Consider the following 24,198-nt stretch of genomic DNA (forward strand, 5'->3'; position numbering starts at 1 on the left):
AAACAAGGGTTCTACTTTCAGGCGAACCTGCAATGAACATCAACAAAAATAAACAAAAAACAAACAGAATCAATGAACGAGATAACATAAACTTAAAATTGTCAAGGACGGAAACTATAATTGCACAACGGTTTTTAGAAAACTAATGTTTCAGCTATGATTTGGAAAAAAATAAATCGACTAAAATGATCTACTTATCAACTTAATACAGCTAATAAGCAAAATTAAAATGTAAGAACGCAAAACAAAATCGGGTGAACTTTTTTTAACCTCAAATCTAAACTTTTGTCCGACCAGAACTGTGTTACTAATATATTCTAGCATTTTGTCAACTTTTCAAATCGACTAAATTGATTTTCTAGGTTCTAATAATTAACGAAAATTTACCAACATTTTTTACCACCCACGAAATATTCCGCGTATCATAGTGCCTGCTTTCAACCTATTTTGAAATAATTCAACCAGTTTTAGGAAGTGTGGTGCAGTGGCAGTGATGCTTGCCCGTCGTCAATTATAAGACTGCGGGTTCAGATTTGCAAGCGCGCTAGGATTTACAAGATAAGCTTTTGATTTGAAAATCAGCCATAGCTTTGATAAGCTTAAAAAATTAACCTCGGATCTCTGATTGTTCAACTAAAAAAAGCAGAGTTCAGTGCGCGCTCCTCTATTACATTCGACATACATTTAGCATTAAATTAGAACAAGACTGCTTGTATCAGGTCGAAGCCCTGAATGTTCCGACTGCCTTTTAAGGTTTATGGAGCAGAAGTAACATAAAAATTTAAATTTAATAAAACAAAATGAATTTTTTTTTTTGAAATTTGAAACTTTTTATGAAAAATCCCCCCACACGCCATATTAAGTACAAAAGGATAGATTTCGCTCCTTGTAACAAATCAATTATGGCAAATAAGCTTCTTTCAACCAATTTGGAAAAATTTCTAAGACGGATTAAATCTCCGCTTACGCGTTAATAGCGCGAATCATATCGCGCGTTAATTGTCCCAATTTGGCTAAAATGGCAGTCTTTAAATCCCCATAACTTTACAAAAAAAAATATCAAAAAACCTCGTGGATAAATGGTCTTAACAAAAGAAACCTACCCGAGCGCAATATTCCGTTACATTGCTTACGAAAATCGGAACAATAAAATGACGATTTGAGTTTATCGAGCCAACCGACTAAAGATCTATTTACAAACGGTATTTTTTTTCGACCATTCAAAATGTGGAGAAACTTTGTATTCGGGTGTTTTCAATTTTTTTCCACGCAATTCAAGTACCACAAATAATCATCGGCATGGTTCGAATGATATATCGTATTAAAGCCCTTTCAGTCGTCATTCGTTCAATTTTGAAAAATTTTCAGAAAATTGTGTCCCAATATCGAGAGAAATTTAAAATTTTTGATTTTTAGTCTAAATTAAAGCGAATAAAGTGAGTTTTTTTATGCCTAATCTGAGCTGTGAAAATTAAGTTTTAATCAACTAAATTTCAATTCTGAAGTTTTTTCAGCGTCTGGCAATCAAAAACTTCAAAAAATCAAAAAAATTCTGCAAAAAAAAATTGAAAAAAAATTTTAAAATTTTTTGAATAGTTTTGTTTTTCAAGTCATTGTTTCTACAAAAACGTCAAAAACTAATGACCAATTTGCCTATTTTACTTTAACTGAGGAATATGCCAATGTTCTCTTTTTCCCTTCAGATCGTTTCATCACAACACGCAGAAAAAAAGCGGCATTAATTTCAAAAATATACTTTTAAACATTTTTAACACTATAGTCGGAACATTCTGTGCTATTTGCACAGTAAACAGTTATCCTTGTTCCATTTAAGCAATTATTGTTCCGACCACCCACTCGGCCAAAACCTAGTTAGATGGTATAAAGTTAAGATTTATTCAGATTTGTCATTGTTTTTTGTGTGTGCTTCAATAACGAGGTATTGTTAAATAATTTTAGCTTGTGCACGCGAAAATTCTCATAAGCAAGTTTCTCTTTTAAATTAATTCGTTCAGTTGCAATTTTTAAACAATTCTATTTGTTCCAATTTTTGCAAATATCTCTAGCATACCTTGGCCTCCCCGTTGTCTGAGAACTGGTCTTTGGCGTAAGTATCAAAAGCGTCCTGACTGTTTTCATTGAGGTTGCCACTTAGTCCCCACATGTAAGCATAGGCGAAGGTGGTGTTGAGAGTGGTGTTGAATCTGGTCTCGTCCAGACTGAAGTCGGCGCCTCCCTTCTCAGCTAAGAAGAGCGACTCGAACAGTTTGCACAAGGACACCACCTTACTGATTTCGACCTGTTAAAATGACAACCTTACCCTTAATTCATAACTCTATATTGGAAGCATTGCTCTGGCCTACTTTATTCAGTTATCACAAAACAGAAACAAAAATATACTTTTTTAAGTTCGTTAGCTCAATTCTATTAATATCTAGAAAATTTTTGTTTTTTGAGAAAAGTTTGGTACAAAAAAGTCACCTTCCAAAACCAGAAAGCAAAAAAACTCAAATTAAATTCAGCAATTTTTGACAAAACCTTCATATTGATGTTCATATGCTCGTTAATATTGAGCAGCAAAAGCTTCAAGCGTTCCAAGCTAAGCGGAAAAAACCTCCTGGTTTACCTTTGACTATTATCACCCAATAAAAATTGTTTGCATGAACGAACGAAAAACACCCAACAACTAAACACCGACACAATAATTTTACCTAATGTACCATCACAATAATTATTTTTTGCTCCAACCAAAATTATAACGTCATAAGATCACATATGCAAAAAGTTCCCCAGTGCAAAAATATCCCATATAACCAACCGTTTCAAAATAATATTGATGACGTGAATTAGGAGACATACCTGTTTCATGATTTCAACTCCGTTCTTGCGCACCCATTTCAGACCCGACTCCACGTAGACGAGGAAGAGGTTCAGCAGTTTCTCCCGCTGTTCCTCGTTGAACTTAGGCAGTGATGCGACCCACGTGCGCACATAGGGTTCCCATTTCAGCTCATTTGGGTCAATGTATACCATACCACATCTAGGTCACAAACAAAACATAAAGCGGATAAAACCTTTGACAAAAGTAACTCACACATATTACGAAGGCGGCTGTTTGAAAGAAGGCGTTTAATCTTTAAGGGCAAGATCAAATTTAAAAATTGACCTTTTGACCCTTGTTGGGCCTCTGATTAACCCGTGCTTCATGAATTTACTTTGTTTCTAACATTAAATTAACTCGGAAATATAGCCTAGGTGCTGCAAAAACGCAATAGTAAAACAAATCTCATAAACCGGTCACTTTAATATGTACTACTTAATTACTAGGACAAAATCCTCCCGAGAACTCCCCTACCGCACCATGTCATCAACTCGACATCATCGTTAAATTTGTACCCTGCAATCTGATTCATTTCGTTTATCGCGTAGTTTTTCTGCTAGCATCTGAAATGTTTTAGTGGAGCCTCGTGCTGCTCTTCCAGTACATGCAAAAATTGGTGGAACAAAGCTGCTATGCTCCACTTCAAGTATCCGTTGTAGTTGTTGGTATTTCAGCGTTTTCACGCTTTTGTGATATTTGTACGGGTCGAGCATGGTTTTTGGACATGATTTGGCGTGAGGGTTAAAAATTTTCACATCAAAAAAGTTCAACTGAAACGCCCTCCGTAGAGTCCACGGTCCATCACCTCAAATATGCATCAATTTTGTGGTGTACTGTGCGGCTTTACAAGGTTAAGTATGAAGAATATGCAGGAAAAGAATCAAAAGGAGAACTGACCTGGACACGGTGGCCGGTGAAGCGACTGCCAAGTCCTGCACTTCAAACAGCATGTGGATGAATGGAGTGAGTTTGATCCTCTCACTATTAGCCAGACACAACATCTTGTTGTCATCCAGCACTGTGTTCATGTTCTCAATCCAGAGGGCGTCTACTGGACCATCACATACAACCCATTGATGGTCAGTGGTCGTGTTCTGAAAGAGTTTAAATACTCGCAAAATGTCACAGAGGCGTGGATTATAGTTAGTAACTAATACATTGCCCAACGCGTTAAAATTTTGAAACAATTAATAAAAAAATTGTTGGCAATAACATTTTAGGTCAACAAACGTCAACACTGTCAAAAATTTTATCAACCAGAAAAGCACCGTTTTTTAAGCAAGTAAAAGTGCTCAATGTCAACGATATTGCCAACACTATGGCATTAACTATAAATCAAGCTCTCTCTGTCAAATTCCTCATAAAACACTTCGTTTCGATCGACAATTGAGTCGAATTCCTAGCAGCTCTTCATTTTTATCGAAACTTGAAAACGTTAGACAATAAATTTGGTTACACAAGACTTTGGTTACACTATGAGTTACACGAGACTGATATAGTATAAAGGTGGACACTGTAATTCTAGAATGATTTGTAGGTCAATTGATTATGATTATATTGAGCCTTGATCGAGAGTTGAATCTCAAATGTTAGAGCATCAAAACTGAACACTTAAAAGTCTTCAAAGACGGACGGGGTTTGAAAACGTTCTAGAGATGACAATGAACCCTATAAATAATAACTTGAAACTAGGTGCAAGCTAGCATGTCCAAAAACATCTTAAATAAAAATTGGATCTATCTTTTTCTGTAGAGGTGGATTTTGAAATAAAAAATTCCGAGAGATGGCTATATTATTTGCGTAAAAAGCCGAGAAAGCCATTGATTAGCGCGTTTTTGAAATATTTTACAAGTCCAGAACAAATAAGCGTCGCTCGGCTGGAAATGATCTAAAATGGCGCGAAAGGGGACTTGTGGTGTAAAGGTGTCCCCCCCCCCCCGTAAATCCACCCGTGTGAGAATATTGAGACTTTGACTAGCTGTTTGATGATTGCAGTTTATACTTACGAACTGATATCAGCCGAAACAAATTGAAGTTGTACGTGAACAACGAATGACATCAAATGTTATGGTGGAACACAAAATAATTTACCATACACATGTTCACAAAAGTAGGAGGGACATTGTATAGTGCAGTAATGGGGGAGCTTTGAATTCGGATCATTGTATTAATTTAACACTCCTCAGACATCAAATGAACAAATGAAGATGACGTCTTTAACAAATATTGTTCCGACTTTCAAAGAAAAGTCGGAACAGAGATTATTTATGCTTGAGATGGTTTTTCATTCAGTCAAAGCTCGTCGATCAAAATGATACTTTTTACGAAAAAAAAATTATACCCCTTTGAAGATATTGATTCCCTGAAAGCAAATTGAAAAGAGACTGCTTGTGTATCAGGCTCTGAATGTCAAGAGTTCCTAAAAAAATTGTTCCGAATTGAATTCAGGCACACTAATCAGTCGTATTAATTTTGTCCCAAAGTTTATGGTTTTTTTTAGCAATTACTATACCAACATTTAAAGGGCAATCGGCTTTTGCCCCGATATATCAGCATTCTTGTTTTTTTTTATTCATATTAATTTTTTTGACTTTGAAATAATATCTAACGAGCAATAGTATAAGTTAGTATGACTCGCAGTACATTACTAAAGCCTGAAATAGTATAAAGGTGGACACTGTAATTCTAGAATGATTTGTCCTTACGATAAGTAACCTTACGATAGCAAGTAGTTAGCAAATAATTTGTAATCGAGAAATTTAGACAACATGTCTAAACTTTGAGGTGCTGACAAGCAAGACGCAACCGCTTCAAATTAGCGCAACCGCTTCTTTCGATTGAACTTTTCGTCCTCATTTGAAAGGATAACTTTACTGAAAAATCAATAAGTTTCTAAAAAAACGGCGAAAGTTCAATAACTCGACTTTCCGAAATCCATAACCTTTTTCTTCTAAAAGCAGGTCCTGACCGGTAAGTAGAAAAAATTCCCTGAAATGAAGATTGACACAATAATTTTCGAGCAATGACACGAAACTTCCAAATGGACGAAGTTTCAAAACTTTCAATTTTTTCAAACGAAACTGGGTGTAGCAAATTACAAAGGAAAGCTTCAAACAACCTGTTGTGTCGATTAAACCTCTGATATGAGATTTGGCGGGATAATGATCAGAAAACTCGTCCAAAAAGGGTCAGATAGTTGACATTTCCGAGAATCATAGCTTTTTAATGCAAAAAAAATTGCGCGTAGCCGCTTATGCAGAAAAGATTCGCCCAACCTGTGATTTTTATTGGACGCAAAAAAAACCCAGCTTTGGTAGGGTACTTCTCGAGAAAAGTCAAAAAAGATTAAAAAAAAAACGGTCAAAGAAAAACAACATTTTGACTTTTCCGAGGGCCAAAAGTTCCTGTGTAAAAAATTGTGCGTAGCCCCGCATGCAATGGAGCTTCCTAAAACCAGTTCTTTGTCTTTGGATTTTACCTTTTTTTGAATTTATTTTGTTGAATTTGTTTTGTATAATTTTTTTGTTTTGCAAGTAATGCGAAGCTCAACTCCGATCCTCTGTATATAATAGTTTTTTGTGATTGTTTTTGATAACCTCAAAGAATTAATTTTCTACGTATTCCGTTTTGGGACCTCTTTAACGATTCCCCACCTTGGGTACCTAGTAACGAATACCACCCTTACAATGAACTAATTCAGTGGTTGAGCACATGTGAATTTTGAACCTAGTAACGAATCTCTCCCTTTTGCAAAAAAAAAAGAAGGTTAGTTAAAGAGATCTCCTCGTTATTTTTTCCTTGTTCAAAATTTGTGTTCAACTACTCACATTGGCAGCTGCTCTGACGGAAATGGCGAGCAGGCCGTCCTTCCACTCGAGGGTCAGTTTGTCCACCTCCCCGTACAACTCCCCCATAGTGATGCTCTTGGGGTTGAGGGTGTACTTGGTGACTGGTTTGTAGTAGTCGTGGCTCTTATCTCCCTTGTCGCACAGCAGCTGGTAAGTGTCTGCCAACACCTGAAATACAACACAGACTTTATTGCAGTTACTTCACAATACCCTCCCCCTCCCCTTATGGTAACTCCTAAAGAATCTTCACCCCTCTAAATGAAAATTTAGCAAACAGACGGTTGGAAAATAGTCAAGAAACGCAACAAAACAGAAAAAAATACTGACTTGTTTTTTGAAAAAAAAACTTGAACTTTCGAATTTCATAGAAAAAATATGGCCATAAAGCTCTTTGAATTTCAAAAACAATTTATGGTTGACATTTTTTTTGATAAAAACAACCCAATTTGAGAACACTAGAACAATAAGTAAACTTTTTATCTCGCTGGGAAATCTGAAAATTAAAATCCAATTTTGAAACTAGAAGTCGATCACGTTTTTCGTGACCTTTACACTTTTACTGTTCGATAGTAGAGTTTGTATTAATTTTAACAAAGGAAATGACCTGAACTTTAAAAACTTAGCTCTACAGTGCTGATTTAAATTATCCGGACAAAACGAACAAAACTTGAATTTTCAAACGCATTTTTCTCAAATTGGGTTAAGATTAGACAAAAAGTGAAGAGGACAAAAGTTGCTTAGAATTTCACCAGAATTAATATGGTGCCATTTTTTCTCCAAAATTCTCAACAAAAATTTTACCCCAAAAATGGGTCATTTTGGCTTTTTTCAATTAATCAAGAATTACGCTGAAACTACTTTGTTAATTGATATGAAAATTATATCACAGGAAGCCTCTTACGCAGTTCAACAAAGTTTAAGAAGGATTAGGTTTCCAAAAAGTTGCGCAAATTGTTTAAAATTTATTTTTAAACAGATATTCTGGGTTTTATATAGTAAAAATCACATTTATTGACTATCAAGTGATAATTTTTTCTCTTATACTGGTTTTTGGAGATTTAACCCTTCTTAAACTTTGTTGAGCTGCGTAAGAGGCTTCCTGTGATATAATTTTCTCATCAATTAACAAAGTAGTTTCTGCGTAATTCTTGATTAATTGAAAAAAGCCAAAATGACCCATTTTTGGGGTAAAATTTTTGTTAAGAATTTCGGAGAAAAAATTCCATATTAATTCTGGTGAAATTCTAAGCAACTTTTGTCCTGTTCACTTTTTGTCTAATCTTAACCCAATTTGAGAAAAATGCGTTTGAAAATTCAAGTTTAGTTCGTTTCGTCCGGATAATTTAAATCAGCACTGTATAGCACTATAGCTTTCTATTGAGAATTCTAATTTTGCTGCATTCTGATTGGTCGAAAATTCGACTTACTTAATCTAATTAACAATCTCCCACCACTTCCTGAAAGAGAAGAAATTGTTCACAAGATCCGAATTATTGTATCATATATCAAAATACTTACCTTTCACACCTTTTAAGGTTGAGATCATTCAGTCGCGCGAAAAATTGACACAAGAGCGGATGAGCTCCCTGTTTACGAACTACAAACATTTTTTGGTTATTTTTGTGGCTGTAAACTGTCGCCTCGCCCTAATTGCCTGTAGAGGAGCCTTGTTATTAAACTAAAAACGGTCATAATTTCCGCATGGAACAATTCCAAGAAATCAAACACCTAAGAACTCCAATAAATCAAACACCCAAGAGTCTAAGAAATCAAACGTCAGAATTCCAAGAAATCAAACACCTAAGAATTCCAAGAAATCAAACACGTAAGAACTCCAATAAATCAAACACCTAAGAGTCTAAGAAATCAAACACCTAAGAATTCCAAGAAACCAAGCACCTAAGAATTCCAAGAAATTAAACAGCTAAGAAATCCATCAAATCAAACACCTAAGAATTCCCAGAAATCAAGCCTCTGAGAGTTCCAAGAAATCTTTATATCTTTATAATTTTTCATAACTTTCTAAAATACATTTCCGCTGACATAGATTTAGTTATAATGTCCAGCCCATGGAATTTCTTATGATACTAATTACAAGCATTTGCAGAAGGCTCCTTTTTCGATCCCGGCCTTAAGAATTAGATCCCGGCCTTAACAACCCGGCCTTTTAAAATATTAAAAGAGTCCATCTTCAAAATTAATGCAAGCGCCAACTGCGCCTTCCAAAAACCTTATTTTTTCGACCTGGAAAGAATAGATATAAAATAGCATCTAGAATCGAGGCAACCCACCTTCTGAACACGCTATTTTCGGTCAATATTTTTTTCGTATAAAGTAATTAAAAAATTAATGCTCATTGGCTAAAAGAAAAGATATTTATCTAAAATTTATGTTAGCAGGTAAAGTAGAGCTTCGCACCGCTTGCGAAACATCAAAACTATAGCATGGAAAATAGTTGGCAACAAATTGAGCCGGAAGTCAGAGCCAAAAATTTTGAAAAGTGAGGTAAAAATTATATCTAGCTAAACTTTAATATCATTATTTGTTTCAAAGAAACTTCAATTTGGAAGAAATGAATCGAAGAAGACAATTACCAGCCTTAAACTGGCACTAGAACAAAACCTACCAAATGAAAACTAATCCGATAATACTTCGGCAGACCGTTCCGCCGAAAAAATGATTCTCTTAGAACCTGAGAATTACAAAAAATTCGAAACTTCAACTTGCTCGAATAAGTTTTCTTCGGCATGGAAGTTTTATTTATGCTGAACACATGACGCAATATGGAACTAAGTGGCCCACATAAATCGCAACCTTTTAAGCCGAATAAACCTATGAACGAAAAAAGAACCGCCGACCTGTTGATTGAAATTCTAACATCCTTGCAACTGTGCAACAGTCTCCCTTGACAATTAATAAATTCTAGCTGACAAAAAAGCCTTGAAAAATTAAATTAGGCCCTAAAAGTAAAATTTTGACTCTGTGTCGGAACCAATGCTAATTGTCCCGAGCATTGAAAATGGGGAGAAACTTTGTATTCGGGTGTTTTAGTTTTTTGTGTTTTTTTTTGTTTTCACGCAAAATCAGATAACACAAAGAATCATCAGAAAGGATCAATTGAGATATCATTCTGAAATCTTTCATTCGTAATTTGAACGACATTAAAAATTAAAAAATGGAGATTTCCCAGTTTCGAGAAAAACAGGTTTCAAATTTGTGATTTTTAGTCTTAACTCGAGCGAATGAAGAGAGTGATGAGGCTTACAATAGCTGTTCATGCTTAAATTAAGTCGAAAAAACTTAGTTTTCTTGAAATATTTTTTGGATATAGCGCCATTTTCGGAATCGAAAACTTCAAAAACTCAAAAAAAAAACTGCAAAAATAATTGAAAAACTGAAGTTTTTTAAATTTCTTTTTAAAATTATGTTGTTTTTCCAGTCATTTTTTTAGGAAACTGATGTCCATATTGCCTATTATACTATGACTGTCCAATATGCCGAAGTTCTAGTTTTTAGTTCAGTTCCTTTTATCACACCACGCAGAAAAAAATGACCGTAATATGAAAAAAAAAATTGTAATTTTTCAAGACTATGGTCGGAACATTCTGCGCTACTTGCACAGTAATCGGCTATCCTTGATATAACTATGTGCCAATGCTTATGATAGCAAAAATGCCACAAAAAGAGAACTTTTAATTGCAACTTGGGGTGGGACAAAAAGTGGACTTTGTAATATAAGACCACGCTGGCTAGTGCAAAACACGACTGTTGCACTAATGTTCCAACAGAGGCTTCCAGGCGATGAGTCGTGTAAACAAAATTGTTCACGAGAAAAAAGTATTTCTCCCGATTGCAAAAGCTGGCTCGCAGAATTGTATATAGTTTCGAAAGTTAAGCATATTTCAATGCAAATGGCGTAACGTTTGGCTGGTTTATATACTACTCGGTTAGTTTTCCCTGCACTCCCAAAATGAATGACTCACATGTAGTACTGTAGTCTTTCCTCCTCCTGTGGGCCCAACTGTCATCACACCGTGTCTCACTATCATAGTCTCATGCAACTGGATCACTTTGTAGACCTCCGAATCCACAATCTGAAGACCCTTTTTCAGACACGCCTCCTGAATTGTCTCTTTGAAAACACCTAAATAAAGAAAAAAATATATATTTATATAGATTAGTTGAACTATACTCAAGCATAACAGTTTATGTTTTATCAAATTTAGAGGAATCAGTTCTTCTTCACTTTCATCTAAGCTGACGAAAAAAAATATATATATTTTTTAAAAAGTTTGAAAATATTTTTTTGAAAAAAATTGAAAATTAAGGTCGAGCAACTTCCAATATCCGTTAGTCCGATTTGTCTGCTTGTGGCATACCAATTTTTTCCTGTTTTCACCAAGTTTATTGAAAGCTAGCAAAACTGATGGAGAATTTAAAATTCAGTTCATTAAAAACAAAAGAGAAGAAGTGAACAACTTCGACACGGTGTTTATGACTCATTATTATTCCCCCAGATTGTAAAAATTCACTAATATTCTATTATGAATCTTTGAATAATATTCTTTAATAACTCCATTTGTACCGTAATCGTGCTCTGGAATCTCCACTCCCGGAAACAAGTCCAGAAGAATCGCTCGGAACAGAATCGCATCGTCCACCAAGAACTTCGGCAAGTTACTGTCGCGGAGAGCTCGGATCAGGACGACATCTTCGCTCTTGTCTGGATTCTCTCGCTTCAGAGTTCCGGCCATGACCAAGACAGACTTGACAGCTCTCATTCCGAAATCGTAGTGGTCTTGTTGGGACAGCTGTTCGGAACAGAGTTTGTACATCTGTACCATTTTACGGGCCAAGATTTTGGACTCTTCGAACCCTTCAGAGTAGAGAATGACCTCAGCGATGAGACCTAAAAAGCAAGCAAATCAAATTGAAAAAAAAAATTACAACAAATTAAAATGACATGTTTTTTTTTCAAAAAAAAAAGATTTTAAAATAATTGAAAATTTTCGATTTGGCAGCACAACTTTTTCTAACTAGTATTAGATATGAGTTATATTTGAGATGCTTGTAGATTAATCATCTTTGCTAGCAATATACGTTTTGGTTTCGAAATACCAGGAGTAAAAATGAAATTGATTCAAAACATACTTTTTAGTGAAAAAAAAATTATAACACTGACAAGGATAGCCGGTTACTGCGCAAGTAGCACAGAATGCTCCGACCATAGTCTTAAAAAACTACAAATTTTCAAAAATTCTTAACATCGTTCGAATCACGACTGAAAAAATGAAAACCAAATTCAACTTAATGTATGAAACAAAATACAATAATCGGAAATGCTTATGAACAACTTAAAGTTTTTCCTGAAAAAAAAACACTGCAAGACCTCATTAAGTATCTGAACCATATTCAGAGACGCTTAAATAAAAAACTATCGCTGCGCCAGAATCAAACCTCCAAATTAAAGGTTAGGCGCCTCGAATCCTCGCCACGGTCGCTTGAAAATATACCAAAACTAGCCAGGAATAAAAACAACGATAGATGCTATTAAATTGCCAATGCTATGCAGTGACGTAAAAAATCCTACAAAAGAGCGTTCTTATTTGCTAGTTAGGTTGGAAAAAAGTTAACTTCGTAATATGACACTACGCTCCGGTTGTAAAAAAAGCATCACGCCAAACTTGGATGTACAAAATTTAGTCGCTGCCATCTTATTGGTTATTGTCATACATAAATAAGTATAGCTATGAACTACACAAAAGAACTGACCATAGTCTGGTACCATCATGGACATGGGTCGGAAGAGGGCTTTCAAATTGTCCGGCAGTTCAGTTCTGCCAGCGTATCCAGGGTTCATAGTGATGAACGCGGCTGCAGTCTGATTCAGTTTGATTTCACGGCCCTCGAACATGAAGCGTTGCAGCTGAAAAAAAATGAGCATGAAAAAAAATTTTCCGTATAAAAACCAAAAAACGTGCACAGTTTTTCCTTGATTTCGGTTCATTTTTTTATTGATTATTTTTTTCCGATAAGATTATCGTGTAGCTTCGCAAATTGACTCTCGGTCTACATGGAAGTGTTGTTGGATTTCCGATAAAATCCGATACACTTTCAACAAAAAATTCCGCCATTGAAGGTTTTTTGTCCTCATTTTTAAGCAAAAATGTCCTCATTTTTATTTAAAAAAACACTGAGTTCAACTTTGAGTAAAGTCCTGAATGAGGTGCTGCCTACAAAAGGATCATAAAATTAGGTCAGATCGAAAACCATTTGAGCCAATCAAAGGCTTCTTTATTTTCCTAGGAGCTTAGATTCAAATTTTTCAAGATGATGATGAATGATGATGAACTGGCGTCTGACCTTCTGAGCCTTTGCATTTCGGATGGTGAGGAGCTGCTGGGCGATGACAGACAACACCTCGATATCGATTCGGTTGAACTCGTCGAAGCAGCACCACGCACCCGACTGAGCCAGACCCGAGAAGAACCGACCCATCATCTGAACAAGGTAAGTTTCATTTGAGAGGGTTTATGTTTAACCTTAGGCATCGAGTTAAATATAGTATCTTGTAAGCGAATTTGCCCCCCCCCCCCCCCCGATAAAGGAAAAATTGAACAGTTGGCTTATACGCATTTTGTACCTTGTAACAAATTGGCTCCCCTTTTGCAAAAGGGGAGCATATAGTTAACAAGATCCAACCTTAGTCTCAATGTTACACGACTAAAAAGCCACATTTCACATTTCCGAATTCATTGACTGAAATTTTGTTCCAACCAAGAATTTTTAGACATGGAAATGTTACGATGTAATTTATGAAGAACAAATTTGTTCAAAATTGTTAATTAGTTCGCCATGCCAAGTTTCATAGCATTAATTATATGAAGCTAATAATTTTCAGTTGTTCAAAATTGAAACTGAAATTTTTTTTTTTAATAGTAAAGCACGACTCAAAAACACGTCTCAAAGAACCTGGAATAACAAATGTTTTGCACGGTTTCGTATAATTGTTCATTTCTCCAAAAATCTTTGCTCCCGGGCGGGCTCGAACCGCCGACATCCGCATCGCTCATACTGTCTATAAGTACGGCGCTCTAACCGACTGAGCTACGGGAGCTCAAAACTACAAGGTCTAGCAACCAATTGTGGCATTGAAGTCGAGAATTTAAATGTTACCAATATGGTTCAATTGTACTAAGACCAACTCAATTGCAAACAAAACTAATGTTTTGACACAACATATGGTTTTCGAAATGAGATAGTTTGTTTGAGTACACGATTGATTATTTTAGAAACTCTGCCTGCAGTTCGGAATAGAAATCCAGGCTCTTTTACCATTCCCCCTTCACGTGAGTGAAATTACGTGTACAATGCCTGATGGTTTTGAATGATTGTGTAGTATACATATGGTGATTACCAACAACCTTGTAAAATCAATAGTTCACGCTCAAAATCTATTATCGGTAGCGGGGGACGTTAAAAGAAGTCAAATGAAGAAGGAAAAAGTGTTATTCCACATAGGGTTTCATAATTTTGAAATCAACTCTTTTCTACTCCCCCCCCCCCACCTTTCAATTCCAATTTTCAAAAACTACTTTAGCATTGTCATAATGCAATGAAACTTGATATGGTGAACTAACTAACAATTGTTAACAGATTTGTTCTTCACACCTCAGATCAACCTAACATCACGCATTCAGCGATATTAACATGTAAATCAACAATTTAAAAAAAAAGAAAATAAAAAATTGGAAAAGAGCCTTGAAATCTTTCATATCTGACCTTGAAGTCAAGGCCCTCTGAGCAATTGAACACGACACACTGTTTGGCCAGGGACTTGGCCAGATCCTTAGTGGTCTCTGTCTTTCCTGTTCCTGCAGGTCCAGCTGGAGCTCCTCCCAGATCCAGTTCCAAGGCACCCATCAAACAGAGATAGCAACGATCCTGAAGAAAAAAACTAATATTTCTTAGGAGACAAAGAAAATAAATCCAAGATATATTATGCCTTTAACAAAATAAGTGAGCCAATGAGCATTTTTGATATGAAGTCGTGATTGGGCAGTTTTTACAGCTTTTTTTTTCAAATTCGTAACATAGGAAATTACAAATTACTGCTTTAAAGTACAATTTAGATTAGCATTGATGAATTGAATTTGGTCGCAGAGGCGGAATAAACCTTTCATAGGCACAAGTTCTGCCCCTGCTTAAATTTTTTTGATTGTTTTCCGGAGCTGAGAATTGTTGCACAACGCGGACACAATAGAAATAGACCATGATGAGACTCGAACCACCAACCTGTCGACTTAGAAGCAGATACTTATATTTGAGTTGAGTGTTACCGTGAGAGGAGTGACGACTAGACGTGGGGATGCTCCTAGGTACTCGTAGCCGTAGAGGTAGCATGCATTGGCCATCCTCACTTGGCAGTCGTCTATGTCCTGGTTCCAGTAGTACCTCTGGTTCTTCTGCCAGTCGAACGAAGTCACACTGTCGCACTAGAGCAACAAACTCATATTCGTATCCAACCAAACATAATTGGGCATAATTGAAAATTAGCAGAAGATAATGGACAGCCAGTAGTAGAATTTAACACATTCGAAGTTATCATGTTTACATGGAGAAGGAATTTGACAAAAAACGGAACAAATTTCGTTGATTAACACGTAATTGAACAGTCGCAGGAAGAAAAACTTTGCAGATTCGTAATTCAATTACGATACAAAAAATGATGAAAGAAAATGTAAAGAAGAAATTGTAAAATCATCTTCTGAGACAATTTTCAAGTACGTAAATGAAAGATGATTCAAGGTGAAGTGGAAACATTAAAAAATTTCCCCTTCCCCTTTGTACTATTTTGAAATATGAAATATCCATTTTTGGTGACGGACCCTAAAAACTTTCTAAAGACGCCTTCGGCGCCAGTATGCACTAATTTTGAGGGGGGAGTGCGCGCGGAAAAAAACGCAATTTTTTGGTCAAAATTTTCCAAAAAGTGCCTAAAAACGCCTTTTTTGGCCTGCTTTTCAAAATTTTGCCTGCGGCGCACAAATTTTGACGGAAACAGAGTCTTTTTAATGCTTTGGGAGAGCTCGGAAAACAATTTGGTCGACCTAAAAAAAGGTCGACAAAATTTTCGAAGTTTTTTTGAAAACCTATGAATAGCAAAAAATTAAAAAAAGACCCTCAGCTTGTAGTATAATGTGAATAATTTATAAAAAATAAGCCCACAGAATGTCAACTGAAAGATGAAAAAAATTAAAAACAGAAAAAAAATAAACAATTTAAAATAATTAGAACATGGACGGCAGAAGTTTGTAGAAATAACTCAAATTAGGTAAATTATCCGACATAGTTGAAGCCAACAATAAATAGGCCAAAAATCTGTCAAAAAATTTCGAGAAGAAATAATTTGCATTGGAAGAACGACAACATGTAAAACCTCCATAGCAATAACTATTGCACATTTACGAGTTCTAATTTTGTAATTGAAAGTTATATTTGATCAACGCGAACGCAGAGAATTCATTTAAGCTCAAGTTTAAACTGAACAAGACTGCTCGTATATCAGGGCAAAGCCCTGAATGTTCCGACTGTCCTTAATTCATATCGAATAGTTTTTGAAAACCTATATATTTTGGGCAATACCTAAGTGTAAAATTTTGAGTCGTACGAAGGAAGTTAATACGACCAATTAGCTAGCCTCAATTCAATTTGGAACGATTTTGTTGTACGGGATAATTCGTCACGCGTAAACAATTCGCGTTACGCTCTCAGCATTATGAATAAACTCTTCAAAGCGCGCATAATTTAGTCCAGAACATGGAAAAATTGGCATTTTTCAAACCCGCCGAACTTTACAAAAAAATAATCGGATGTGAAATATAATTTTTTAAAATTTGACCTCAGGAAGTCGCTATCTTCAATGGGGTATAAAAAAAATTTGTTGAAAATTATTATTTCGATCGGTGAAAATTGACCTAAAAAAATCACACCGAGCATAAATATTCCGTTTTCTTCGATAGTCGGAACAAAAATTAGCCCAACACTTAAGGTCAAAGATTAACTGGAACTTAGGAAAATTGTGGCCAAAACATTTAGCAAAAGAACTTAAACCAAAGATTAAACTACAAGGTCTAGCAACCAATTGTGGCATTGAAGTCGAGAATTTAAATGTTACCAATATGGTTCAATTGTACTAAGACCAACTCAATTGCAAACAAAACTAATGTTTTGACACAACATATGGTTTTCGAAATGAGATAGTTTGTTTGAGTACACGATTGATTATTTTAGAAACTCTGCCTGCAGTTCGGAATAGAAATCCAGGCTCTTTTACCATTCCCCCTTCACGTGAGTGAAATTACGTGTACAATGCCTGATGGTTTTGAATGATTGTGTAGTATACATATGGTGATTACCAACAACCTTGTAAAATCAATAGTTCACGCTCAAAATCTATTATCGGTAGCGGGGGACGTTAAAAGAAGTCAAATGAAGAAGGAAAAAGTGTTATTCCACATAGGGTTTCATAATTTTGAAATCAACTCTTTTCTACTCCCCCCCCCCACCTTTCAATTCCAATTTTCAAAAACTACTTTAGCATTGTCATAATGCAATGAAACTTGATATGGTGAACTAACTAACAATTGTTAACAGATTTGTTCTTAACACCTCAGATCAACCTAACATCACGCATTCAGCGATATTAACATGTAAATCAACAATTTAAAAAAAAAGAAAATAAAAAATTGGAAAAGAGCCTTGAAATCTTTCATATCTGACCTTGAAGTCAAGGCCCTCTGAGCAATTGAACACGACGCACTGTTTGGCCAGGGACTTGGCCAGATCCTTAGTGGTCTCTGTCTTTCCTGTTCCTGCAGGTCCAGCTGGAGCTCCTCCCAGATCCAGTTCCAAGGCACCCATCAAACAGAGATAGCAACGATCCTGAAGAAAAAAACTAATATTTCTTAGGAGACAAAGAAAATAAATCCAAGATATATTATGCCTTTAACAAAATAAGTGAGCCAATGAGCATTTTTGATATGAAGTCGTGATTGGGCAGTTTTTACAGCTTTTTTTTTTCAAATTCGTAACATAGGAAATTACAAATTACTGCTTTAAAGTACAATTTAGATTAGCATTGATGAATTGAATTTGGTCGCAGAGGCGGAATAAACCTTTCATAGGCACAAGTTCTGCCCCTGCTTAAATTTTTTTGATTGTTTTCCGGAGCTGAGAATTGTTGCACAACGCGGACACAATAGAAATAGACCATGATGAGACTCGAACCACCAACCTGTCGACTTAGAAGCAGATACTTATATTTGAGTTGAGTGTTACCGTGAGAGGAGTGACGACTAGACGTGGGGATGCTCCTAGGTACTCGTAGCCGTAGAGGTAGCATGCATTGGCCATCCTCACTTGGCAGTCGTCTATGTCCTGGTTCCAGTAGTACCTCTGGTTCTTCTGCCAGTCGAACGAAGTCACACTGTCGCACTAGAGCAACAAACTCATATTCGTATCCAACCAAACATAATTGGGCATAAGTGAAAATTAGCAGAAGATAATGGACAGCCAGTAGTAGAATTTAACACATTCGAAGTTATCATGTTTACATGGAGAAGGAATTTGACAAAAAACGGAACAAATTTCGTTGATTAACACGTAATTGAACAGTCGCAGGAAGAAAAACTTTGCAGATTCGTAATTCAATTACGATACAAAAAATGATGAAAGAAAACGTAAAGAAGAAATTGTAAAATCATCTTCTGAGACAATTTTCAAGTACGTAAATGAAAGATGATTCAAGGTGAAGTGGAAACATTAAAAAATTTCCCCTTCCCCTTTGTACTATTTTGAAATATGAAATATCCATTTTTGGTGACGGACCCTACAAACTTTCTAAAGACGCCTTCGGCGCCAGTATACACTAATTTTGAGGGGGGAGTGCGCGCGGAAAAAAACGCAATTTTTTGGTCAAAATTTTCCAAAAAGTGCCTAAAAACGCCTTTTTTGGCCTGCTTTTCAAAATTTTGCCTGCGGCGCACAAATTTTGACGGAAACAGAGTCTTTTTAATGCTTTGGGAGAGCTCGGAAAACAATTTGGTCGACCTAAAAAAAGGTCGACAAAATTTTCGAAGTTTTTTTGAAAACCTATGAATAGCAAAAAATTAAAAAAAGACCCTCAGCTTGTAGTATAATGTGAATAATTTATAAAAAATAAGCCCACAGAATGTCAACTGAAAGATGAAAAAAATTAAAAACAGAAAAAAAATAAACAATTTAAAATAATTAGAACATGGACGGCAGAAGTTTGTAGAAATAACTCAAATTAGGTAAATTATCCGACATAGTTGAAGCCAACAATAAATAGGCCAAAAATCTGTCAAAAAATTTCGAGAAGAAATAATTTGCATTGGAAGAACGACAACATGTAAAACCTCCATAGCAATAACTATTGCACATTTACGAGTTCTAATTTTGTAATTGAAAGTTATATTTGATCAACGCGAACGCAGAGAATTCATTTAAGCTCAAGTTTAAACTGAACAAGACTGCTCGTATATCAGGGCAAAGCCCTGAATGTTCCGACTGTCCTTAATTCATATCGAATAGTTTTTGAAAACCTATATATTTTGGGCAATACCTAAGTGTAAAATTTTGAGTCGTACGAAGGAAGTTAATACGACCAATTAGCTAGCCTCAATTCAATTTGGAACGATTTTGTTGTACGGGATAATTCGTCACGCGTAAACAATTCGCGTTACGCTCTCAGCATTATGAATAAACTCTTCAAAGCGCGCATAATTTAGTCCAGAACATGGAAAAATTGGCATTTTTCAAACCCGCCGAACTTTACAAAAAAATAATCGGAGGTGAAATATAATTTTTTAAAATTTGACCTCAGGAAGTCGCTATCTTCAATGGGGTATAAAAAAAATTTGTTGAAAATTATGATTTCGATCGGTGAAAATTGACCTAAAAAAATCACACCGAGCATAAATATTCTGTTTTCTTCGAAAGTCAGAACAATTATCAAACTAAGAATCAATCGAAGTTATGCGAACAAATCTTTACATAGGACGGGTCTTTTTACTTATTCCACCCAAATTTCTTTATTTTGCGTTTCTCAATGTATGAATGCAAAGAACAAGTACACTGTTGGCAGTGATTGGTTTGCTTAATGCAAATGCAATCATATTAGCCGATTTCTAACAAGTCCCAACTTTAAGCAGATATAAATGTGGTCATTTTTTTTCCCTAGAACTATTTTTATTTTCTGGTGTCTTTTTTTCTGGTCTGCCTAAAATTTTGCACCATGTTTGCAAAAAAAATTGAATAGTTAAATAAATATTCTATAGTTTTGGCTAAGTCTTCTTATTTACGAGTCGAATTATAATTAGGAACAAAACATATTGAGATGGTGCTGAAATTTGATTGGCTAATTCTAGCTAATCCGATTGAAGCAAAGTAGTTACAGTTCAAGATGTTGAAATAATGATTTTTATCGGCGGAATGAATAAAAAGACCCCATAGGACAAAATAGATCACGCTAAAACTAAAGCCATGATCACGCTAAAGCCATGATCACGCTAAAACTAAAATGATCGGCGGAATGAATAAAAAGATCCCATAGGACAAAATAGATCACGCTAAAACTCAAGCCAGATGCAAAAATGACAAAAACAGAATTTGGCACATTACGAGGCCAAACTGTGCATTCTGTGCATTGTAAGCGGAATCCGCAACTGGCCAAAATCAGATTTGTCGCGGAATCCGCAACATTGCTACTTTTTTTTGATCTTCTATGCTGTTTTGGATTCCACAAACAAATACCTAAATCATTGTACTGCTCAAAATCGCTCGAAAAATAGGCAAATTTGCGGAATCCGCAACTGTATTTGCGGAATCCAGAACAGTTTGTGGAGTCCAGAAACAAATGATAAAATATTTGTGTAGTTAAATTGAGCTGTTGCGGAATCCGCAACTGTAAGTGAAATCCGCAAATTGTAAGTGGAATCCGCAAATTGTAAGTGGAATCCGCATTTTGTTTGCGGATTCCCTTTACATATATTTATATTGTAGTAGCCTTTAAAATTATATCTTTTAAATACGTGATTTGATTTCACTAGAATAGAAATTTACTAGAAAAGAAACTTACTAAAATAGATCAGTGTTTAGGATTAATGGAATCCCAATTACTGACCAGTATTTGGGATCGATGAAATCCCAAGTACTGAACTAATTCGACGATTTGCTATGCGTTGGGTTTCTAATCACTCTCAACCTAATGACTCCAAATAATGGATATATTCCATGTTTATTCCACATTATTCCAGTTTTTGGGATTCCATCAATCTCAAATACTGACTAGTATTTGGGATCGATGAAATCCCAAATATTGAAATAATTCGACGATTTGCTATGCGTTGGGTTTCTAATCACTCTCAACCTAATGACTCCAAATAATGGATATATTCCATATTTATTCCTTATTTTTCCAGTTTTTGGGATTTCATCAATCCCAAATACTGACCAGTATTTGGGATCGATGGAATCCCAAATACTGACCTAATTTGGCGATATGCTGTGTGTTGTGTTTCCATACACTCAACCCAATGACTACAATTACTGCATTTTTTCGGCGTTATGCTTCCAAAATCAGTATTTGGGATTGACGCAATCCCAAATACTGACCTAATTTGTCTATATGCTGTGTGCTCCATACACTCTCAACTCAATGACTCCAAATAATGAAATTGTTCGGTGTTGTGTTTCCAAAATACTAAAAGATGACATCCACCGATTTAGGTAACCAATGTTTCAAGACTTGTTCGTGGATTCCGCTGACAATGGTTAAGTCTTTGCTTTTAAATTCCGCATTGCTAGAGATAAGAATTCTAGCTCAGCTTTTAATTGTTCATCTGCAAGTTGAGTATTGAACAAAATTCGGAATCCACTTTCAGTTTGCGGAATCCACTTACATTTGCGGATTCCGCTTACATTTTGCGGAATCCACTTACAGTTGCGGAATCCGTAACAAAACAAATGTGCCAACAAAATTTACGTTAGAGGTATATGTATGCGGAATCCACTGAAATTTTGTTTGTGGAATCCACTTAAATTTTGGAACATATTTCAAGACTTGTCTCTAGAATCCAGGAACATACAGACACAAAAATGTGCTCCTATCCAGTGCTCAGTTTGCCCTCGTAATGCGAAAAAAAGTACGCTACTCTTCAAAAACAGAACATTGAAATATAACTTGTAGTCAACTCAGACAAATAACTTTTTGTTTTCGAATTATCTTTTTCGAATTCAGAATTAAAACGTAGAAAGCTTTTGTATGACCATTTTCGGTCTCATTAAATTTTCATGTTGCACCTAAAAACTAACAAAAACACCACAAAACCATAGTTGTTTCACTTCTGTAAGTGATTCCGATTTCGAAAGAAAGTATTGGAATATTTATGCTAGGGGTAGTTTTTTTCTATAACCGGATAAGTTTTTGACGTAGAGTAACTCTTACTATAACCGATTAACTGAACTTAAGATTATTTTAATGCACGATTAAAGTTTTTGTACACAGAGGCAAAGCTGAGCTTTGTACCACTTGCGATACAAAACGAGAAAAAAAATCGAAAAAAAATTTAAAAAAAAACTAAATCTATCAAAATTAATAAAGCTAGTTGTGAAACAAAAACATGCCAAGACAAAAAAATGTCAAATCAGGATCGGAAGATAAGGTACCCAGCGGTAACAAAGAAGCCGAAAATACCTTGTTAGAAACCTTTTTTAGAAAGCCAACAAAAATCAAAAAGACTTAAGACTTATGAAAAGTCCGCCTCACCCTCAAAAACTTTATTTGCTCTTCTAATGAAAGAAAATGCAATTTATTTACCGTTTGAAAAAAAAACATTTCCTGTGAGATTCGAACCCAGGAACTTTGTCATTCCAGGCGCATTCGTTACTTCCAGACCAGAGACTCAAAACAATTTGAATTGAATTGAACTGAACGTAAATTTACCACTTCTAATTTTGACCTTTCTGTGAACAAAGTTATTTACGGAAAAAATACCCGATTGCAAAATATTTGTGTATCGCAAGGGTAACATTTATGGGTGCTCCCGGGTTGTAGTCGAAGGGAAAAACAGTGCAAAATCATGGAACGTCCTTGCGATCAAATCGCTAAATTTTACTCCGATCAATACCAAATAATCGCTAAATTAGAGCTAAATTTCGCAGCGCTGAAGGAAAAAATATTTCATTCAATCACAGTAAAAAAAACCAAGAAGATTTTTACTTGACCAGTTTTATATCTTGGTCGTATACTTGACAAGGTTTTAAACTGAGTTTTGCGTGGAAGAAAAACAATAAATTGAAAAATATTCATGACTTTTCAATAAACTCAAAATAAAAACTGATGAGTCAGTGTCCTACCTGAAGAAGCAGTAATATGGTGGATAATGTTTCGAGCAGTATTCACACCTGCATCTGTCAAAAATTTTCGAAAAACGTTTCGTACCAAAAAATATAAACAATGGTAGCCGGTTTCTGTGCCATTAGCACAATGTTCCGAACATTCATTAAGCAAAAACCAAAAGATGTCTTTTTCAAATAATAGTCGTTTTTTTTGTGCCTGTTGTGATGAGAGAACTGTCAAACGCGTAGATGGATAGTGGATTAGGCATAATCGACAACATTTATCTTCAATCAATAAATAACAAATAAAAAAAAAAATATATATATATATATATATATATATATATATATATATATATAGATATATTGTTTTATTGCCAAGGAAGCGCTAAAATGAAGCTTCCAAAACCAGTAATCCTGGACTAAAATTAAATTTCCCTTTATTCAAAGGAAACATTTTTTTTCATAAGACCTACTTGCTCGAAATTAGACTAAGACTCAAAAATTTCAAACGTGTTTTTCTCGACAGGATTGAAAGGGCTTTAAAATGATATATCATTCGATTCATACCCATGATTATTTCTATTGACTCATTTTGGTTGAAAAAAATAAGCCTTGTCGCTCACATCGTTCACTCGAGTAAGACCGAAATCAATTATCACACCAGTTTCTCAACACTGAAATTTTTTTGGAAAATTTTTGATTCCATTTGAAGCACGACTAGAAGAGATTAACCATGAGATATTACTCAACTCAACTCATTCCGATGATTATTTGTACCTAAGTTTGCGTGGAAAACAAAAAAAAAGCTAAAAAAACACTTTAAGACAAAGTTTCTTCTCATTTTCAATGTCCTACCTGAGTGTGTCCTACCTGAAGAAGCAGTAATATGGTGGATAATGTTTCGAGCAGTATTCACACCTGCATCTGTCAAAAATTTTCGAAAAACGTTTCGTACCAAAAAATATAAACAATGGTAGCCGGTTTCTGTGCCATTAGCACAATGTTCCGAACATTCATTAAGCAAAAACCAAAAGATGTCTTTTT

The 24,198-nt window shown here is 35.3% G+C and overlaps 3 protein-coding genes and 1 non-coding gene across 5 annotated transcripts in view; 2 read left to right on the forward strand and 2 right to left on the reverse strand.

Moving 5' to 3' along the window:
• Positions 1 to 24,198, forward strand: part of LOC134846552 (centrosomal protein of 41 kDa-like) — a 604,453-nt gene that overhangs the window by 135,149 nt on the left and 445,106 nt on the right. The gene's annotated exons all lie outside the window — the stretch shown is intronic.
• The window catches only part of LOC134846553 (dynein axonemal heavy chain 6-like), a 115,031-nt gene that overhangs the window by 51,369 nt on the left and 39,464 nt on the right, over positions 1 to 24,198 (reverse strand). Inside the window, exons 21-30 of the mRNA XM_063863938.1 lie at positions 18,070 to 18,225; positions 17,512 to 17,673; positions 13,093 to 13,230; positions 12,502 to 12,655; positions 11,315 to 11,638; positions 10,713 to 10,873; positions 6,709 to 6,897; positions 3,779 to 3,975; positions 2,860 to 3,040; positions 2,072 to 2,299 (exon numbers count right to left, since the gene is read on the reverse strand). Coding sequence (XP_063720008.1) covers positions 2,072 to 2,299; positions 2,860 to 3,040; positions 3,779 to 3,975; positions 6,709 to 6,897; positions 10,713 to 10,873; positions 11,315 to 11,638; positions 12,502 to 12,655; positions 13,093 to 13,230; positions 17,512 to 17,673; positions 18,070 to 18,225 — 1,890 coding nt within the window. The remainder of the gene's footprint in view (positions 1 to 2,071; positions 2,300 to 2,859; positions 3,041 to 3,778; positions 3,976 to 6,708; positions 6,898 to 10,712; positions 10,874 to 11,314; positions 11,639 to 12,501; positions 12,656 to 13,092; positions 13,231 to 17,511; positions 17,674 to 18,069; positions 18,226 to 24,198) is intronic.
• The window catches only part of LOC134846551 (uncharacterized), a 138,965-nt gene that overhangs the window by 41,119 nt on the left and 73,648 nt on the right, over positions 1 to 24,198 (forward strand). The window lies entirely within an intron of this gene.
• Positions 13,760 to 13,846, reverse strand: Trnai-uau (transfer RNA isoleucine (anticodon UAU)). The gene is given in 2 exon segments: positions 13,760 to 13,795; positions 13,809 to 13,846. It is a non-coding gene; the product is annotated as a tRNA-Ile (tRNA).

The sequence above is a fragment of the Symsagittifera roscoffensis genome, chromosome 5, assembly GCF_963678635.1.
Source record: "Symsagittifera roscoffensis chromosome 5, txSymRosc1.1, whole genome shotgun sequence".
Taxonomy (NCBI): domain Eukaryota; kingdom Metazoa; phylum Xenacoelomorpha; order Acoela; family Convolutidae; genus Symsagittifera; species Symsagittifera roscoffensis.